The sequence below is a fragment of the Neophocaena asiaeorientalis genome, unplaced genomic scaffold, assembly GCF_003031525.2.
Source record: "Neophocaena asiaeorientalis asiaeorientalis breed wild unplaced genomic scaffold, Neophocaena_asiaeorientalis_V1.1 scaffold134, whole genome shotgun sequence".
NCBI classification, from domain to species: Eukaryota; Metazoa; Chordata; class Mammalia; order Artiodactyla; family Phocoenidae; genus Neophocaena; species Neophocaena asiaeorientalis.
Window position 1 is genome coordinate 8,667,369 of NW_020185339.1, and position 20,865 is coordinate 8,688,233.

Genomic DNA, 20,865 nt, shown 5'->3' on the forward strand with positions numbered 1-20,865 from the left:
CACGAACCCGCGTACCCTGCATCGGCAGGCGGACTCTCAACCACTGCGCCACCAGGGAAGCCCCCTTTTTGTTTTAAATGAATGTAAACTAAAGATTAATAGGTCTAGTATTTTTTAAAAGTTAACTAGATTGTATTAACTAGATTGCACACAGACACTTGCTCACTAGTTTACTGGTTATATAATTCCATCCAGGCATGTGAATAAACACGTATTATAAACACGCATCTTGATATGCCATCCAGAGTTTGCCTGTATCTGCCGTATAAGTTTGAGTTTTATCGTATTGATTTCTCTTAGCAGCAGTGTATGGCAGCTGAGCTTGTCCCAGCTCTTCTCCTTCCTGTCTGCTACTTGAGCAGCAGGTTTTAGAGGTGCTTTCTCTCCTTCTAGTTCTCTTCAGCAGCTCCTAGGGCTATAAAAACCTTTGGCTGTCAATTTAGGTACCTTAAGGATCCTTCCAGTGGCTGTAATTTCTTTATTCCAATATATAAAATCATTGTATGTTAGCCTTAGAAGGGATCTTGGAGGACTTCTAATCTAGTGGTTTTTAAACTTTTAAAAAGGAGCTAAATCTTTTTTTTTTTTATTATTAAAGAAATATTATGTAAAGCCCCAGTATCTAAAAAAGAGGCTAAATAACAAAGTGCTTTGTTTAAGAAGGGAGTGAACTGAGTGGAGCTGAAACTATCAAGCTCTTTGATGCCCTGATGTTGGTCCTTGAGGCACCTGGGTAGAACTCTAAGCTGATCTTATTCATCCTCCTCTTTTTACAGATGAGGGACCTGAATCCTACCATAGTTAATTGCCTTGCCGGGTTGTAGCCTAGGTAAGAGAATGGCAGACTTTCAATTCATTAGCCTCTCAGTCAAGGACTTTTTCTATTATACCCTGCTGCTTCTAATGGAATTACTGCATTCTTAAAAGTTACAATGACCTACGTATGTATTTTTTAATTAGTATTACTTTCCTTGGCAGAGATATCAATTAAATTGCATCTTGATTCCCATTAAAATCAAGGAAAAATTATAGGATTTTAGTGTCATTAAATATATGTTGAAAATTTATCTGATGTATAATAGCAAATTTATAATTAAAAAATTAATATAATCTATACATTTATAGGATATATTTATTTACATTAACACGGTATTTTTTATTTTATGTTTTTAAAGTTTAAAAATCACAACTGTTATCCCTAGGCCTAGTGATAGTGGTGGTTATCTTGATAGAGAGTGTTGTCATTTGTCAGATTGGCAGGGTACTAGTTCTAGAGGTGAATCAGTTTCCAATGTGATTAAAAGTGAGAAAAAGAATTTAAGCCCGTGTTATTAATTTTTTTTTTTTTGCGGTACGCGGGACTCTCACTGTTGTGGCCTCTCCCGTTGCGGAGCACAGGCTCTGGACGCGCAGGCTCAGCGGCCATGGCTCACAGGCCCAGCCGCTCCGTGGCATGTGGGATCGTCCCAGACCGGGGCACGAACCCGTGTCCCCTGCATCGGCAGGTGGACTCTCAACCACTGCACCACCAGGGAAGCCCCACACACGCTACTTTTTAAGGATATGCTCAGATAATCATGATACTTCTGCTTATGCTGTGGCAAGAAACATTATATTGTGCATAGGGTTGAGAGCAGGAGGATGTTGGGATGTATCATATGCTACTGAAGAATTTATTCTATACACAGAGAGGATAAAAAAATGTTCAGCAATAAAAATATATAGCATAGTAGTCACTATTCAAAATTCCTGAAAGGAATATACTAAATAATGCAAATGACAAAAATAATACTTTAAAATGGATTTACTGAGGTATAATTGATATGGAAAAAAACTGTACCTCTTAAATGTGTACAATTTGATGAGTTTGGACATATGCAAACACTCATGATACCATCACCACAATCAAGGTAACAGACATAATCAACACTTCCCAGTATCTACTTGTATCCCTTTGTGTGTGTGTGTGTGTTTTTTAAATAAATTTATTTATTTTATATTTGTTTTTGTTTGTTTGTTTTTGCAGTACGTGGGCCTCTCACTGTTGTGGCCTCTCCCGTTGCGGAGCACAGGCTCCGGACGCGCAGGCTCAGCGGCCATGACTCACGGGCCCAGCCACTCCGCGGCATGTGGGATCTTCCCGGACCGGGGCACGAACCCGTGTCCCCTGCATCGGCAGGCGGACTCTCAACCACTGCGCCATTTGGCTGCTTTGGGTCTTCCTTGCTGGGCCCGGGCTTTCTCTAGTTGCAGTGAGCGGGGGCTACTCTTTGTTGCGGTGCACGGGCTTCTCGCTGCGGTGGCTTCTCTTTTTGCGGAGCACGGCTCTAAGCACGCGGGCTTCAGTAGTTGTGGTTCACAGGCTCTGGAGCCCAGGCTCAGTAGTTGTGGCACACTGGCTTAGTTGCTCCGTGGCATGTGGGAACTTCCTGGACCAGGGCTCGAACCCACATCCCCTGCATTGGCAGGAGGACTCTCAACCACTGTGCCACCAGGGAAGTCCCTCCCTTTGTGTTTTGTTTGTTTTTATGGTAAAAACACTTAACAAATGAGATCTACCTTCTTCACAAATTTTGGAGTGCACCATACCTTATTGTTAACAATTGGCATCATGCTATTTGGCAGATCTCTAGAACTTATTCATCTAATGTAACTGAAACTTTGTACCCTTTGAATAACAATTCCCCGATTTTTCCACCTCCAAGACCCTGGCAACCACTACTGTATTCTTTGCTTCTATGAGTTTGACTATTTTAGATGCATCCAATAGCTGGAATCATACAGTATTTGTCCTTCTGTGACTGGTTTATTTCACTTAGCATAATGTCCTTCAGATTTTTCCATGTTGCCAAAAATGGCAGGATTTCCCTCTTTTTTTAAGGCTGAATAATATTCCATTGTAATGTATATACAACATTTTCTTTATCCAGTCATCTTTTGATGGACCCTTGGGTTGTTCCTATATCTTGGCTAATGCAAATAGTGCTGCAATGAACGTGGAAGTGCAGATATCTCTTCAAGATCCTGAGTTTTCAATTTTTTTTGGATAGATACCCAGAAGTGGGATTTCTGGATCATATAATAGTTCTATTTTTTAATTTCTTGAGGAAGCTCCATACTTTTTTCCATAGCTGCAGCACAATTTTACATTCCCACTAACAGTGTACCATGGTTCCAATTTCTCCACAACCTCACCAAAACTTATCTTAAAATTTATTTGTGTTATAATTAGTTACCACCAGCATAACAAACATTTGCAGTTAAGAATAACAACAATCTGAATGAGTCATTAATTTAATAAAAAATGGGGATGAAAAGAAAGCAAAAGGATGCTAAACCTTTTACATTAGAATAGCAAGAGGATCAGTAGATACCCTCCTATTCTTCACATTGGTAAAGCAATTATCCAATGAATGACCTTGGGAGCTCTTGTTATACTGCCTGTCACTGAGCTAGCTGAGTTTGGGGGCACTCCTTTGCCCCAGCCAGAGAGGCTGAATCCTAACTCATTTTCTCTACAACCTGTGTTAAGTATGAAATTAAACTTTGTTTCATTAAGCCACTGAGATTTCAGGGTTTATTTCATACCAGGGCTCAGCCTAGCCTCTTGTAAAACTTATTGCTGGAAGTGCAGTGCAGCCATAATAAAAATCCAAGCTCATACCTCTTGAGACCTAGGTAGGAAGGATCCCTGCTCTGGGTCCAGACTATATAGGACATCACATATTACACACACACACACACTTTATTTTAAAATGAGGAGAAAGATTCTCCTTATTATAACCTTAGCACGGGTTCAATGAGACCCGCAACACTGAATGCCTGCATCTTTTGCCACATGTTTTTAAAGCAAAAGGCATCTGTATCTGAATGGTAAAAAGGATTGCGAATATTGTTGCTGATGACACTGGAGACAGACACTGCTTCAGAGTCCAAGAAAGATTTGAACCATGGAAGCTCTTAGGTTAAGAGAAAAGCTCAACTTGTCAAATCTTTCATTTCAGCATGAAAGCAGTAGATTCATGCATAATATAATATTGTTTAGAAGTACTACTGAAGATCTGTTTCCTCACTTCTCTCTTCATATTCCCATTTCAGGGATAAGGAGACTTTTTGCAATGGTAACAAGTTTCTATTACTGTTAAGTAGGGATAAATGTAGTTGTTTATGTCACCTAAGTGAAGCATGACATCAGTTCTTCACATTGGCCAGTAGATGGATATGAGCACTAGAATAGTAAATAATCTTATACTTATAAAAATATTTAAGAAGACAATTAAATTTTCCAAAAACTTAAAAAATATTTAAAATACTAAAATTGATGACCATTCATTATAACTTTAACCCTAACCCTAACCCTGTAGTTATAGTTATAACTATAAAATTATAGCTATAATTTTAATGGACAGTTTTGATTATTTTAGAAGAAATGGAAATTTAGTTAATAACATCAATGAAAATGAGCAAAATTATCCTGACCGAATCCAAATCTGAGCAGATTAGATGAAATCCCTGAAACCACATATTCTTTTTTTTTTTTTCTTTTTTGCAGTACGCGGGCCTCTCACTGCCGTGGCCTCTCCCGTTGCGGAGCACAGGCTCCGGACGCGCAGGCTCAGCGGCCATGGCTCACAGGCCTAGCCGCTCCGCAGCACGTGGGATCTTCCTGGACCAGTGCACGAACTCGTGTCCCCTGCATCGGCAGGCAGACTCCCAACCACTGCGCCACCGGGGAAGCCCCACATTCTTTACTAAATAAAAATTTACTGAGCCAACAATGAGACTATATGTGAGCTTCCATTTTCTTACTTCTAGCCCACAAATGTTAGTGGCAAGCTTGCCTTAGCTATGTGGTAGAGTTTACCAGTTAGTTGGCAAGCAGTGAGGAAACTTATGTCAGAGGAATGATGGCAATCCATGTGATTCAGAGCCAAAATATCTGAAAACATGTGATCTATTACTCAGGAGGCAGATCATGAGTCCATTGAACTTGAAGCTCTAAGCAGAGGTTGGAAAACAGATAATTAATAGTATTTGTAGGTTGTAGTGTGGGTTCAAGAAGATATTATAAAAGTATTTAAAACACTGGCCAGTTTGGAAGCAGAAAGAGAGAATCAAGAAATGTGGGGCTTTTGAGAAATGGAAAAGGAGCTGCTTCTATATAAAAGGCTTTGAGAGACCAATGTTGTAAAACTTTCATGTGATTAAAAGCCTCAGGGCAAAGAGAAGATGAAGTATGTGATTCCAAGGAAATCCTCTTAATTGATTAAAAATTGCCTCAGCAAATGGAACAGGTTAAGACTGTACCCATTTCTCCAAAATTCATGTTTCAAGGTAACTGGCATTAAGATGAAAAAGAAAAGCACCAGGGTGAAAAAACAAAGAAATAAAGATTTGAAAATTTCTCCAAACTATACTTTAAGCATGGGTATTGGTACTTGGAACTGACTGGAGGCATATAGCTGAAAGACCTTCAGAGTTTTGGAGAGAGGTGTATTCCCAAAGATACTGTAAACCTGTTATGAAAAAGCAATGAATGCAAGATATTTTAATGACTCTTAGACCTTAAACTTCTGTGGGCAGAAAGCAGTCTGAGAAGGCTGTGTAGCCCTCAAAGATGGCATATTTCCCAAGGCCCCCTTCAGAATGGTCCAAGGAGAATGAGGGATAAGGAAGAACATTTTTCTTTTTTTTTGCGGTACGCGGGCCTCTCACTGTTGTGGCCTCTCCCCTTGCGGAGCACAGGCTCTGGACGCGCAGGCTCAGCAGCCATGGCTCACGGGCCCAGCTGCTCTTCGGCATGTGGAATCCTCCCGGACCGGAGAACGAACCCGTGTCCCCTGCATCCGCAGGCGGACTCTCTACCACTGCGCCACCAGGGAAGCCCTGGAAAGGGTTACTTTAAATGTATAAGTATAGGATAGCATTCCAAAGCCTTGATGCTATTTAATATATAACCTACAGTTTGAAGATTTCAAACTATTTTAGAAATTTTGAACTGATGAATTGATGTCAGGCAGATCACTCAAAAATTTGTAATTCAGTTGGTAATTACAAAGAAAGAGGAAGGAGATGAAAGATATGGGCTTGACAGATGAAGAGGAAACCTGGAAAATTTTTAAAAACTAAGATTTTATTTGTAACATTTAGGTTATTTTCATGCTGATAAAGTGAACCATTATTTTCCTATATATAAAATGCAACACTTTCACCACACAGTGGTGCTATTGTTCTGGTATATTTTACATGTGATTTTGTATATAACCCCCTTTACTAAGAGCATTCTATTTTTGAAAGCCTTTTGTCAGTCATACTTATGATCTGGTTGCATAGTCACATCCCTTATGTCAGTTATATCAACTTTAATTTCCTTACCGGAAAGACAATTGCAACTTGATACATTTGTGCATAGGAATAATTAGCTTCCATCTCTCTTCTTCTTAAACAGATGTGCTAAAAGAACAGCTATGTAAAAGAGGTGTTCGTATTTTGACTGGATTGAGAAAATACCTTCAACAATTGGACAAGGAAGGAAATGGACTTTTAGATAAGGCAGATTTCACAGGGAGATCAGCTCGGTGCTTTGTGACCACCTGGAGGGGTGGGATAGGGAGGATGGGAGGGAGGGAGACGCAAGAGGGAAGAGATATGGGAACATATGTATATGTATAACTGATTCACTTTGTTATAAAGCAGAAACTAACACACTACTGTAAAGCAATTATACTCCAATAAAGATGTAAAACAAAACAAAAAAAGTATTTCACTTAGAAGTGTCCGAAAATGTATGTACCACAGATAATTCTCTGCAGTGAATGACATAATATTCTTCAGTGGTCTTATTCACTTTTCTACTGAAATTTTAGTAGTTCATTTGTCTCCTTCTTTATGCCTCGTTATCAGTGTTAAGCCATCAGGCAAGTCCTGCTGATTTTTAAAACGTCAACATTCATCCCTCCCTCATATACTTATTAAGAGTCTAATAAGTGGGCATTGTTCTAAACTCTGAGAAGACATACTCTGTACTCTTAAGGTCTTCATAAGCAAAGGAAAGAAAAATATAAATGATTACAAAACAACATGATAAGTGTTAAATAGAGAATGCTTTCAGAACATGTGAGATAAACTGCAAGCCAGGTTAAGGAGAAGGAAGTTCATAGGATTTCTGGGAGAAGGAAGTTCATAGGATTCCTGGAGGTGGGTACGTGTCAGAGCTGAGTTTTGAAAGATGAGGAGGAATGAAGCAGACAAGAGGGTAGGAGGAGCGTGGATCCGACAATAGCTACTTCAGGAAAGGGAGAAGCACATGTGAAGGCTTCCAGGGGAGAGGGAGTGCGGCAGGTTCCAGGAATTGCCCCAGAGGTTTCACCCCTACCTTTCCCTCTGCTGTGAGTAATCTTCCACCAGACCTTTGCATGGCTGAATTTTCTCATCATTCAGGTTTTCTCTGCTAAGAACACTACACTGACACCTCCATCTAAAGGAGCACCCCATCTGATCCCTGATGCTCTCCATACCATTTATCCATTTTGTTTTCTTTATACCACTTTGTATATATTCTCTGGCTCTGCCTGCAGTAGAATGGAAGTTCCATCAGGGCAGAGACCAAGGTGCTTCTTGTTTCCTGCTCTATTTCTAATACCTCGAATAGAACCTGGCGTTTGGCAGGTGCTGAATAAATAGACGATGCATGAGTTGAAATAGATAGATAGGTGGAAGGAAGGAAAGGAGAAGAATGGAGAGAAATAAGCCTAGCAGGTTCCATTACATTAAAGCTTTGCACGTTATGCTCAGAAGTTTGGATTTTATCCTGAGTGTATATGAATTTGAAACATGTCTACCTCAAGGGTTTTAGATAAGGCATTCTCTTGCATTGTTCTCTTTTGCTTCAAATCGTCTTGTCACAAGATATAGTACATTTTGTGGGAGGAACACTGGAAATTGAATTTATGAGATCAAGGTTCAAGTTCTAGCCTTAACATCTGAAATGTGTGATCTTAAATAGGCCTTTTCACTTTTCTGACAGACAGACTCTGCTGGAGCAATCCAGAGATAATAATTATAGTCAGAGTTGCTTTGAAACTCAAATGAGAAAATTACATGCTTTATCAATTGTAAACTTCTGTGCTAGTATGGTATTGCTTATCATTGCTGTGCCACACCTGTCTTGTGTTTTTTACAATGTTTAACCCTGTGGCCCACCTAGTGACACACACTAGGGATTATCTAACTTCATCTCTTCCTTGCATTAATAATAATAATAATAGTAATAAAACAGCAATAGAAAATTAGAAAGATGTGGTGTCTTATACCCTGTTTTTTCTTTTCCTCTATAATATCACTGGAGACTGCCCATGCAATGAGAAGCAAAAACAAGAACATAAGAATCACCAACCTGGGTCTAATTCTGGCACTAGTTTGGGGGAAGGCAAAGTCATTCTTACTAATTTGAAATTTTAAAAAATTGGTATGCCCCCTAAATAGCCTAATTTATATAGAGATACTATCAATAAATATACCTTAGTTCTTTTTCAACTGAATTATCATTTTCCATCCTGCACCATATTTTAGAAAGAGTTATATAAATTTGTTGCAACTTTTGGTAAATTATTCAATTCTTGAAAAATGTTTCTTTTAAGCTTCTAGCATTATCTTTTAATTCTAGTATCCCTTGAGTTGGGTGAACAAATTCATCTTCTATCCATACTACGTATGATTTTAAAGATTAAGCTCATTTTCACTCTTAAAAGCTCATTTTATAGACCTTAAAGTCTTTTTATGTACAGGGCATTACAACAGACCAAAAAAAAATGTATGGGTTGTTGAGAACTGTGGGGGGGTGGGGCAGGGCGTCTTAGGTTTCCTTATTAAAATTTTAATTGAAAAAATTAGAAGGAAACGGAAGAGAATATTTTGGGGGTAACCATTGTCAGTCACCTTGCTAGACGTTTTATTTATATTCTCATTTAAAGCTAACAACTTGACTGAAATATTGAAAATCTATTTACCTGAGTTTAAGAAAATCTCATACTGTATTTTTGTTGTTGTTGTTAGGAACTTTATGAATAGAATATTCTATTAAATAGTGCATTTGCCAAAGAAGTAAGTGGCAATGGTGAAATGAATAAATTGGCATAAGGGATCTACTCAGAACAGCACCTTTCAGTGTAAATCATGGAATAATTGTTAGAGTCATTCAAATCTCTTGTACTTTCAAGTATGAAGACTAGCAGAAGTACAGTCAGTATCTTAATGCCTTTTGGAGGCATTCCAGTAAGTGAAGTGACTTCTTAATTGTCACTGATATAATACATTAAAGATAATGAAATGGTCAAATTCAAGTGAATGGTAAGCATTTTTTATTGAAAAAAAATAAATTTAAAAAGATACATTTGGGGCTTCCCTGGTGGCGCAGTGGTTGAGAGTCCGCCTGCTGATGCAGGGGACGCGGGTTCGTGCCCCAGTCCGGGAAGATCCCACATGCCGCGGAGCGGCTGGGCCTGTGAGCCATGGCCGCTGAGCCTGCAGGTCCAGAGCCTGTGCTCCGCAACGGGAGAGCCACAACAGTGAGAGGCCCACGTACCCAAAAAAAAAAAAAAAAAAAAAAGATACATTTGTGATTTATTGCCACTCTTAAATGTTTCTTAACTTTATGGAACTGTCCACTACAGAGTTCCTCTAAATAAGCTTTTTTAGTGCATTTGATTGGATTTATATGTAACTTTTTGGAATTTTCTTATTAAGTCCACTACCTTGTCTAGGGCTACAACAGATGTAACAAAATGCTATTATGATGATTATTGTTGTAGCCATATATAACTTAAAGGTGTAACAGTTGTCTCTGTGTGATTATTTCTAGGATTTTGAGTCTTTGTGGCTAATTCTAAATGGTTATGGCAATGGCAAGGTTGATTACAGAGAATTCAAGCATGCCGTTATAGATGAAATGAATGAATACAGAAAATCATTTGTTCAAAAGGAAACGAAGTAATCTTTCAAATAGTTACTTTTAATAGATTTTTAGGTTCTTTCTTTTAAATCTTTAATGAATTACCTTTGAAAATGTTTTAAATTCCTTTCCCTGTAATGTATTTTGGGTTTAGTAAAACACAAACACACACATACAAATCTACCCAGTATAAAGCGACATAACTTATGCCTATGTTTTAGGAAAATATTATAAAAGGAAAATAAAATCTGAAATTAAATTTCAGTTCACAAATTACTAATTCCATAAATTGCTGGCTCCATATAGCTATATGTCTATATCTATTATTAAATATTTCCAAGCCTCAGTTTCTTATCTCACAGAACTGGTCTAAGGTATTACATGTAAAATTATGAGCATTATAGCTGTCCCAGTGTCAAGGCTCAATGCACATTATCTTAGGATGATGACTAAAACACGTTTCTCTACTTTTTAAATATGCATGCTAAATGTTAAAATGAAGATTAAAATGATCATGCTAAATTGTAAATTAAAAACAGGAGCTCTGACTTATGTAGGAGAGAAGATATTACTTAGGTTCTGGTAGCCATTTTTAGAGCATGCTTTTGAGCAATGTAGTTTTCTTTTTCTTTTGTATATGTACCTAATATAAAAGGTATATTTATCTAATACTGAAACAAAGCTATTGTGAATAGGGTAGTGTGAACAATTACATTGGGTACAAATCTCCAATAGAAAATGTCAAAATCTTTATCTTTACTGGCCAAAAGACAAAATAAAAACCTTATGTTAAACAAATTCACCACATAATATTTATAAATTTGCATATATTTTTACCTTACATGTCCTAGTGATAGACATGAATATCAAGAGTAGAAACTGGAGGGTTGTCTCTTTCATAAATCTTGGTCCTGGGAATAGAGGACAAAAGTAGACTTAGTTTGCTAGGGCTACCATCACAAATACCATAGACTGGGTGACTTACACGACAGAAATTTGTTGTCTCACAATTCTGGAGGCTAGAAGTCCAAGATCAAGGTGTCATTAGGTTTGGTTTCTCCTGAGGCTGCTTTCCTTGGCTTGTAATTAACTGGCTGTCTTCTCCCTGTGTCCTCATGGGCATCCCTCAGTCTGTGTTGTCTGTGTCCTAATCTCCTCTTCTTATGAGGATACCAGTCATATTGGATTAGGGCCCACCCTAATGATTTCATTTTACCTTAATCACCTCTTTAAAGGCTCTATCTTTTTCTGCAGTCACACACTGAGGTACTGGGGATTAGGGCTTCAACATATGAATTTTGGGGAGGATGCAATTCAGCCCATAACAGGTACCACATACCTGTGACATTATTGTGAATAAACAAACTTGATTCTAGTTTTGACTCATCTGCAAATGAAGGATGGTGCTTTTGGTCAGTTGTATGTTTCTATGGACACACTCCTCTTCTCAATAAAATATATTTTATGATCCTCAGAATTGCATTGAATTAGAGGAGTGATAAAACAACTAGCATTTCGAAAGGTAGTGTTAAATTTCAGGAAATAGAGTAACAAAACCCATTTAAGAATTACTTAACTTTCTCATTGATTTTAGTACTGGAATATTTGCAGGTTTACTTTCTGACTCAAAATACTCCTGGTCATTTGTCTTGGCCATTTATCAATTTCATGTGATTCGTAGAGCTGAAAGTTACCTGAGAGTTCTTTTACCCAACTCCTCAGTGTGCAGAAGAGGAAAGCCAGGGTAACAGAGGTTAAGTTACTTTCTCAAGGTCAGGGTGCTAGAAAGTGGTAGTGCACCTTAAGTGCAGGTTACCTAATATCTTGCTCCAATATCTTTCTCCCTGTTTTCATGATGCTTCCTTCATATACCAGTTTAGTACTTTAAACTGTCTTGTTTAGAGGTCAAAAATAACCTACTGCAGAATAGAAAATTAGGTTCTAATGATTTCATAGAAAAAAATAACACTTCTCTCTTTATTTAGGCCTTTATGAAAATGGATTTTAACAAAACAGGCAGTGCATCTGTTATAGGCGTAAGAAAATGTTATTGTGCAAAGAAGCATCCTTAAGTAATTTCAGGTAATCATTACAAGTCAAAATACATTAGATTTCTAAAATGTGAGTTAATCAAAGTAATATCTTTAAATTATATTAATTCATAGCATGGACTTGAGGCCATTAAGTGAGGAAATAAATAATTATTTTTTAAACCAGAAATGTTTATTAGAGTATAATTGCTTTACAATGGTGTGTCAGTTTCTGCTTTATAACAAAGTGAATCAGTTATACATATACATATGTCCCCATATCTCTTCCCTCTCGCGTCTCCCTCCCACCCTCCCTATCCCACCCCTCTAGGTGGTCACAAAGCACCGAGCTGATCTCCCTGTGCTTTGCGGCTGCTTCCCATTAGCTAGCTACTTTACGTTTGGTAGTGTATATATGTCCATGCCACTCTCTCACTTTGTCCCAGCTTACCCTTCCCCCTCCCTGTATCCTCAAGTCCATTCTCTAGTAGGTCTTCATCTTTATTCCCCTCTTGCCCCTAGGTTCTTCTGACCATTTTCTTTTCTTTTTTTTTTTTTAGATTCCATATATCTGTGTTAGCATATGGTATTTGTTTTTCTCTTTCTGACTTACTTCACTCTGTATGACAGTCTCTAGGTCCATCCACCTCACTACAAATAACTCAAGTTTCGTTCCATTTTATGGCTGAGTATTATTCCAGTGTATATATGTGTCACATCTTCTTTATCCATTCTGTTGATGGACAGTTAGGTTGCTTCCACGTCCTGACTATTGTAAATAGAGCTGCAATGAACATTTTGGTACATGACTCTTTTTCAGTTATGGTTTTCTCAGGGTATATGCCCAGTAGTGGGATTGCTGGGATGTATGGTAGTTCTATTTTTAGTTTTTTAAGGAACCTCATGGTTTTTTTCTGTTTTTTCTTTTTGGAATGAGGGACTCTCACTGTTGTGGGCTCTCCCGTTGTGGAGCACAGGCTCCGGACGCGCAGGCTCAGCGGCCATGGCTCACGGGCCCACCGCTCTGCGGCATGTGGGATCTTCCCAGACCGGGGCACGAACCCATGGCCCCTGCATCGGCAGGCAGAGTTACTTCTCCTTTTTCATTTCTAATTCTATTGATTTGAGTCTTCTCTCTTTTTTTCTTGATAAGTCTGGCTAATGATTTATGAATTTTATTTATCTTCTCAGGGAACCAGCTTTTAGTTTTATTGATCTTTGCTACCGTTTCCTTCATTTCTTTTTCATTTATTTCTGATCTGATCTTTATGATTTCTTTCCTTCTGCTAACTTTGGGCTTTTTTTGTTCTTCTTTCTCTAATTGCTTTGGGTGTAAGATTAGGTTATTTATTTGAGATGTCTCTTGTTTCTCAAGGTAGGCTTGTATAGCTATGAACTTCTCTCTTAGAACTGCTCTTGCTGCATCCCATAGGTTTTCGGTTATTGTGTTTTCATTGTCATTTGTTTCTAGGTATTTTTTGATTTATTCTTTGATTTCTTCAGTGATCTCTTGGTTCTTAAGTAGTGTGTTGTTTAGCCTCTGTGTGTTTGTATTTCCTACAGATTTTTTGCTGTAATTGATATCTAGTCACATGGCATTGTGGTCAGAAAAGATACTTGATACGATTTCAATTTTCTTCAACTTACCAAGGCTTGGTTTGTGACCCAAGATATGATCTATCCTGGAGAATGTTCCATGAGCACTTGAGAAGAATGTGTATTCTGTTGTTTTGGGATGGAATGTCCTATAAATATCAATTAAGTCCATCTTGTTTAATGTGTCATTTAAAGCTTGTGTTTCCTTATTTATTTTCATCTTGGATGATCTGTCCATTGGTGAAAGTGGGGTGTTAAAGTCCCCTACCATGAATGTGTTATTGTCGATTTCCCCTTTTATGGCTCTTAGTATTTGTCTTATATATTGAAGTGCTCCTATGTTGGGTGCATAAGTATTTACAATTGCTATTTCTTCATCTTGGATTGATCCCTTGATCATTATGTAGTGTCCTTCTTTGTCTCTTGTAATAGTCTTTGTTTTAAAGTCTATTTTGTCTGATATGAGAATTGCTACTCCAGCTTTCTTTTGATTTCCATTTGCATGGAATATCTTTTTCCATCCCCTCACTTTCAGTCTGTATGTATCCCTAGGTCTGAAGTGGTTCTCTTGTAGACAGCATATATACGGGTCTTGTTTTTGTACCCATTCAGCCAGTATATGTCTTTTGGTTGGAGCATTTAATCCATTTACATTTAAGGTAATTATCGATATGTATGTTCCTATGACCATTTTCTTAATTGTTTTGGGTTTGCTATTGTAGGTCTTTTCCTTCTCTTTTGTCTCCTCCTAGAGAACTTCCTTTAGCATTTGTTGTAAAGCTGGTTTGGTGGTGCTGAATTCTCTTAGCTTTTGCTTTTCTGTAAAACATTTAATTTCTCCATCAAATCTGCATGAGATCCTTGCTGGGTAGAGTAATCTTGGTTGTAGGTTTTTCTCTTTCATCATTTTAAATATGTCCTGCCACTCCCTTCTGGCTTGCAGAGTGTCTGCTGAAAGATCAGCTGTTATCCTTATGGGGATTCCCTTATGTGTCACTTGCTGTTTTTCCCTTTCAGCTGTTAACCTTATGGGGATTCCTTTATGTGTTACTTGCTGTTTTCCCCTTGCTGCTTTTAGTATTTGTTGTTTGTATTTAAATTTTGATAGTTTCATTAATATGTCTTGGCGTGTTTCTCCTTGCATTTATCCTATATGGGATTCTCTGTTCTTCCTGGACTTGATTAACTATTTCCCTTCCCATAGTAGGGAAGTTTTCAACTATAATCTCTTCAAATATTTTCTCAGTCCCTTTCTTTTTCTCTTCTTCTTCTGGGACCCCTATAATTCAAATGTTGGTGCATTTAATGTTGTCCCAGAGGTCTCTGAGACTGTCCTCAATTCTTTTCATTCTTTTTTCTTTATTCTGCTCTGCAGTAGTTATTTCCACTATTTTATCTTCCAGGTCACTTACCCGTTCATCTGCCTCCGTTATTCTGCTATTGATCCCTTCTAGAGAATTTTAAATTTCATTTATTGTGTTTTTCATCTCTGTTTGTTTGCTTTTTAGTTCTTCTAGGTCCTTGTTAAACGTTTCTTTTATTTTCTCCATTCTATTCCAAGATTGTGGATCATCTTTACTATCATTATTCTGAATTCTTTTTCAGGTAGACTGCCTATTTCCTCTTCATTTGTTAGGTCTGGTGGGTTTTTAACTTGCTCCTTCATCTGCTGTGTATATCTGTCTTCTCATTTTGCTTAACTTACTGTGTTTGGGGTCTCCTGTTCGCAGGCTGCAGGTTCGTAGTTCCTGTTGTTTTTGGTGTCTGTCCCCAGTGGCTAAGGTTGGTTCAGTGGGTTGTGTAGGCTTCCTGGTTGAGGGGACTGGTGCCTGTGTTCTACTGGAGGAGGCTGGATTTTGTCCATCTGGTGAGCAGGTCCACGTCTGCTGGTGTGTTTTGGGGTGTCTGTGGCCTTATTATGATTTTAGGCAGCCTCTCTGCTAATGGATGCGGTTGTGTTCCTGTCTTGCTAGTTGTTTGGCATAGGGTGTCCTGCACTGTAGCTTGCTGGTCGTTGAGTGGAGGTGGGTCTTGGCGTTGAGATGGAGATCTCTGGGAGATTTTCGCCGTTTGATATTACGTGGAGCTGGGAGGTCTCTTGTGGACCAGTGTCCTGAACTTGGCTCTCCCACCTCAGTGGCACAGCCCTGGCGCCTAGCTGGAGCACTAAGAGCCTGTCCTCCACATGGCTCAGAATAAAAGGGAGAAAAGAAAGAAAGAAAGAAAGAAAGAAGAAGATAAAATAAAATAAAATAAATTTATTAAAATAAAAAATAAATATCAAGAAAAAAAATTTTTTTAAGTAAAAAAAACAAAAAAACGGACAGAGAGAACTCTAGGACAAATGGTAAAAGCAAAGCTATACAGACAAAATCACACACAGAAGCATACACATACACACTCACAAAAAGAGAAAAAGGGGGAAACATATATATATCATTGCTCCCAAAGTCTACCTCCTCAATTTGTGATGATTCGTTGTCTCTTCAGGTATTCCACCGATGCAGGGTACATCAAGTTGATTGTGGAGATTTAAGCCGCTGCTCCTGAGGCTGCTGGGAGAGCTTTCCCTTTCTCTTCTTTGTTCCCACAGCTCCCGGGGGCTCAGCTTTAGATTTGGCCCCGCCTCTGCATGTAGGTCGCCTGAGGGCGTCTGTTCCTCGCTCAGACAGGACGGGGTTAAAGAACCAGCTGCTTTAGGGGCTCTGGCTCCCTCAGGCTGGAGGGAGGAATGGGTACGGATGCGGGACGAGCCTGCTGAGGCAGAGGCCGGCGTGACGTTGCACTAGCCTGAGGCACGCCGTGTGTTCCCCCGGGGAAGTTGTCCCTGGATCACGGGGCCCTGGCAGTGGCGGGCTGCACAGGCTCCCAGGAGGGGAGGTGTGGAGAGTGACCTGTGCTCGCACACAGGCTTCTTGGTGGCTGCAGTAGCAGCCTTAGCATCTCATGCCCGTCTCTGGGGTCCGCGCTTTTAGCCGCGGCTCGCGCCCGTCTCTGGAGCTCCTTGAAGCAGCGCTCTTAATCCCCTCTCCTCGCGCACCAGGAAACAAAGAGGCAAGAAAAAGTCTCTTGCCGCTTCGGTAGCTCCAGACTTTTTCCCGGACTCCCTCCCAGCTAGCTGTGGCGCACTAACCCCCTTCAGGGTGTGTTCATGCAGCCAACCCCAGTCCTCTCCCTGCGATACGACCGAAGCCCGAGCCTCAGCTCCCGGCCCCCTCCCGCTCCGGCGGGTGAGCAGACAAGCCTCTCGGGCTGGTGAGTGCCGGTCGGCCCTGATCCTCTGTGCGGAAATCTCCCCGCTTTGCCCTCCGCACCCCTGTTGCTGTGCTCTCCTCCTCGGCTCCTAAGCTTTCCCCCTCTGTCACCCGCAGTCTCCGCCAGCGAAGGGCCTTCCTACTGTGTGGAAATCTTTCCTTCTTCACAGCTCCCTCCCACTGGTGCAGGTCCTGTCCCTATTCTTTGTGTCTGTTTTTTCTTTTGCCCTACCCAGGTACGTGGGGAGTTTCTTGCCTTTTGGGAGGTCAGAGGTCTTCTGCCAGCGTTCAGTAGGTGTTCTGTAGGAGTTGTTCCACATGTAGTTGTATTTCTGATGTTTTTTGTTGGCAGGAAGGTGAGCTCCGCGTCTTACTCTTCCGCCATCTTGAAGCCAAACAGTAAAGTTTAGTATGTTCTTTTACTATAAACGGCTGAGGCCCTTCCTGAGATACTGCAAAGTTTAATGGGAAAACTGTGGGAGTTCCAATCAGAGAGATCTATGTAATTCACTGCTTAACCATTTACTGTCTGTGTGATACTGGATGAGTTATTTAGCCCTATGAGTTCTTTCCTGTAAGTGGTCGGCCATGGAGCTCTTTCTTCTTAAACACGTTAGCAGCAACTGGAGAGCTTCTTAATTTAAAAATTCTGAGGTCTATTATCTGTACTTATTTTTTTCTTTTATGTTTATAATTGAGATTAACTTTTATTTCCTGTTGAGGAGTTAGTGATGAAATTGAGTTAGAACAGAATAGATTTAGAGGATACATAATTACATGTGCAAGTTCTCTGAATTAGTTTTACTGTAACTGCTTATGCTTCAAGATTTAAGTCAGAATAAGGAAATGGCTTCCTCTATGGATGGAGCTATCATATAATGAACATAAATATGTCTATCAAAATTTGAAGGTACAGAAAATATCCTAATATTTCCTCCCTAAGGAAAAAGTATTTAAGCTGAGATCACTCTTTCCTTTAACTGGCCATAATATAATCAAAGGTATTATTTAAATAGCTTATTGTTCTTTTTCTAAATTAAAAAATCAAATGAATTTTTAAAAAAGGATGAATCAGATATTTTATGTTCTCACTTTAAATAACAAACTAAAGAATTCAATTTTTTTTTGTTACATATGTGATTCTCAATAGCATCTTCCTATGGGTAAAATTTAATCATATTTAGTATAACCGACCAGTGGAAATAGCCTACTTAATGTCAGAGATTAAAAATAGAATGAGTTAAGTAAAATTTCTTCCAGCAAAGATTTTCATAGGCCTCTGAATCCTGTGTTTGCAGTAATATTTTCTAGCTGCAGTTATGAGTAACTGCTTCATAAAGTAACTAATGCCTTTAACACATTGCATTACTGTGTTATCAGCCTATAAATCATGAAACTATTTACTTGTTTTCTTCTTTCCTCCTTTCTAATGGGAATGAAACCGAGTTCTCTAAAACATTAACAAATTCAAGAATATCTACAGTAGTAACTGTTATTTTGCCTATACATAAGGACACATCCTGTCAGACGCTTTTAAAAGATGCTTCAAATGTGTGTTGAAGTCCTCACCATTAAATTCTAGTTCATGCAAGAAAATGTTTAAATAAATTGCAGGGTAGTTTGACATAAGATTTCAAATTGTTGGAAAGATTTCATCAGGTGACTTAAGTATTTCTTTATTATCATCAGCCATTTCACTGAACTTTTAAGGACATTGTTTCATAGTCAGTACTATTTTACAGGACATTCCACAGAGGAAGAAATCAAAACATCTTTTCCAGAAACACTGAAAGATGCCTGCAGTAAGTCTGATGAAGTGTCGTATGGTGAATTTGAAGATTACTATGAAGGTCTAAGTATAGGGATAGTAGATGATGAAGATTCTGTTAATATCTTACATACTCCATGGGGGATCTAGTTTTTTAAAATGAGTATATCATCAGTACTAAGCATTTTAAAGGAGAGATGAATTGAATTTAAAGTATCAAACACTGGAATGTATTTTTCTAGGGCTCTCATTATTCTGTTTGTTTGTTGTTGTTTTCTCAAAAAAGTTGAACCTGGAAAGAGAGGTATTCAGAAAGATAGATGTAAGGGTATGTGTATACTCACACACATATACGAGTGCTCGCCTGCTTATAAGTTTAGAAAGATCTGTCTTTCTGATTTATTACTTATCTTGAATAAGTAATTATTCAAGTTATTTTAGTAGGTCATATTTTATTAGCCTTCATAGAAAAGTAACATCTGTATCAAACAATAGGTGAGCAGCTATACAGTAACCACGTTTCTTGTCCATTGATTTTTTTTGCTCCCCATTCCCCAAAATGTAATTGCCACCATTCCCAATTTGATGAACTAGACTTGGACCCAAAGCCTATGAGACTGAAATAGTTCAGCTTGCTTCAAACATCTGAAAATGTTAAATGAATTAAAGGATATGCAAAAGAAACTTTCCATGCAATGTGATTATAGATGTTTTCTGTACATAAATATTTAGAATGGTGGAGGCTTACCCCTCAAATGCTTATTTAAACACTGACTTGTGAATTCTTGTCTTCCAACTCATGTACTATTGCTTGTTCAATAGAGCACAATGTAATTATTCTGGTGACCAGTTCTATTTGTTATTTTATTCTGTTTTTAACTGCAATTCCTATTACCTGCACAGAATTATTATTTAACTAGAAACAATACAAAATGGGGAGAGAAATATTTTCTTAGAATATTAAATAAAGAACTCAAAAAGTATGTTATCACTTGTATGGACTAAGGGATAATTTAGTAATTCTTAACCAAAATGTAAAAAGTTCATCTGTGTCCTAAAATGAATGTATGCTATCCTAAATAACACCTCTTTTTGGTATACTAAACAACTGAAACATTTTTTTCTAAATAGATCTTATTTAACAGTTAGATGTAATCATTCTTTATAAATTCTTCTATGTTCCTCACATCTCTTTGGAAATGCAGAGAGAAAGAAAAAACTTTATAGAGTTATTTTCAAGTTTATGATTTAAAATTTTATGTATTAAGATAAAACAAACTATAAAAAATAGTGTCAAGCAAAATAAGAAGTGGTTCAAAAATGAAAATACATACTGTGTAGAATATGAATTTTGGCATATAACTTCATATTTTGACAACATTATCAGAAATGTGATGTGCGTGAGCCCCATAAATTTAAAGTAGTACTTTTTCAAGATTCGAGGAGGTACTAAAACTTTCTACTGAAATATCAGAAACAAAGTATACATGGACATTTTAGTGCTATTTTCTCTAGCTAAATTCTTTATTCCTTCTTCAATTAGGTTATTGTAATTAAAACAATATGCTGGAAGATGTTTTGACACAAATAAGTCTATAACACTATTTCTTAGTCAGATTCTTTTTCTTGTAAACATTTATCCAACTATAGTCATTTTAAACCCTACAAATTGTTTTTACATTAAAATGACTAATAACTCTGGGTGTTCAATATGCATGTAATATTTTTCGTTGGTTAATTTTTATTTAGTTCTCCTTAACAAATCTATTCTTAATATTGTTATGTCATATTTTCCTGTGAATATAATCAGAAAATGTATAGGCTGTCATATTGGAAAAAAAAAAGGGGGTGGGGAGATTCTTCCAGGATTTAACATATTAATATAACAGCATATTCTTCAATAAACCTCCACCCTCTGAATATAAATATTCATGTGATTATTTGTAGGAATTTTCTCTGTTTAGGAGATGTAACTTCTTGTAGTTAATTTCTTATTATTTTACACTGTTATCTCCATGTAGAGCTAGATAATCCATGTTCAATATGTTATTTGGCATAGTTTGTTAAATTATAATTGGTGGCACAATAAATCATTCTGCTTTTGCCTCACTGTCTGCATTCTTCTTTGGTATAGTAAAAATCTATTGTTTAGTATTCAATTTAATAGGAGAGCATTTAATAGAAGTTACATTTTCAAACATCCACAACATAATAATTGACTTTTGAAATTATATTAAAAATATAGTCTTCATATTCTAAAAATCTCTT

General features: G+C 37.9%; 1 protein-coding gene across 1 annotated transcript in view; it reads left to right on the forward strand.

Annotated features, from left to right (window-relative positions):
• Positions 1-18,747, forward strand: part of CAPS2 (calcyphosine 2) — a 30,654-nt gene extending 11,907 nt beyond the window's left edge. The window contains 6 exon segments of the mRNA XM_024737228.1: positions 1,203-1,303; positions 6,449-6,569; positions 6,752-6,785; positions 9,860-9,977; positions 11,933-12,031; positions 18,572-18,747. Of these exon segments, the coding sequence (XP_024592996.1) occupies positions 1,203-1,303; positions 6,449-6,569; positions 6,752-6,785; positions 9,860-9,977; positions 11,933-12,031; positions 18,572-18,747 (649 nt within the window).
• The last annotated feature ends 2,118 nt before the right edge of the window (positions 18,748-20,865 follow it).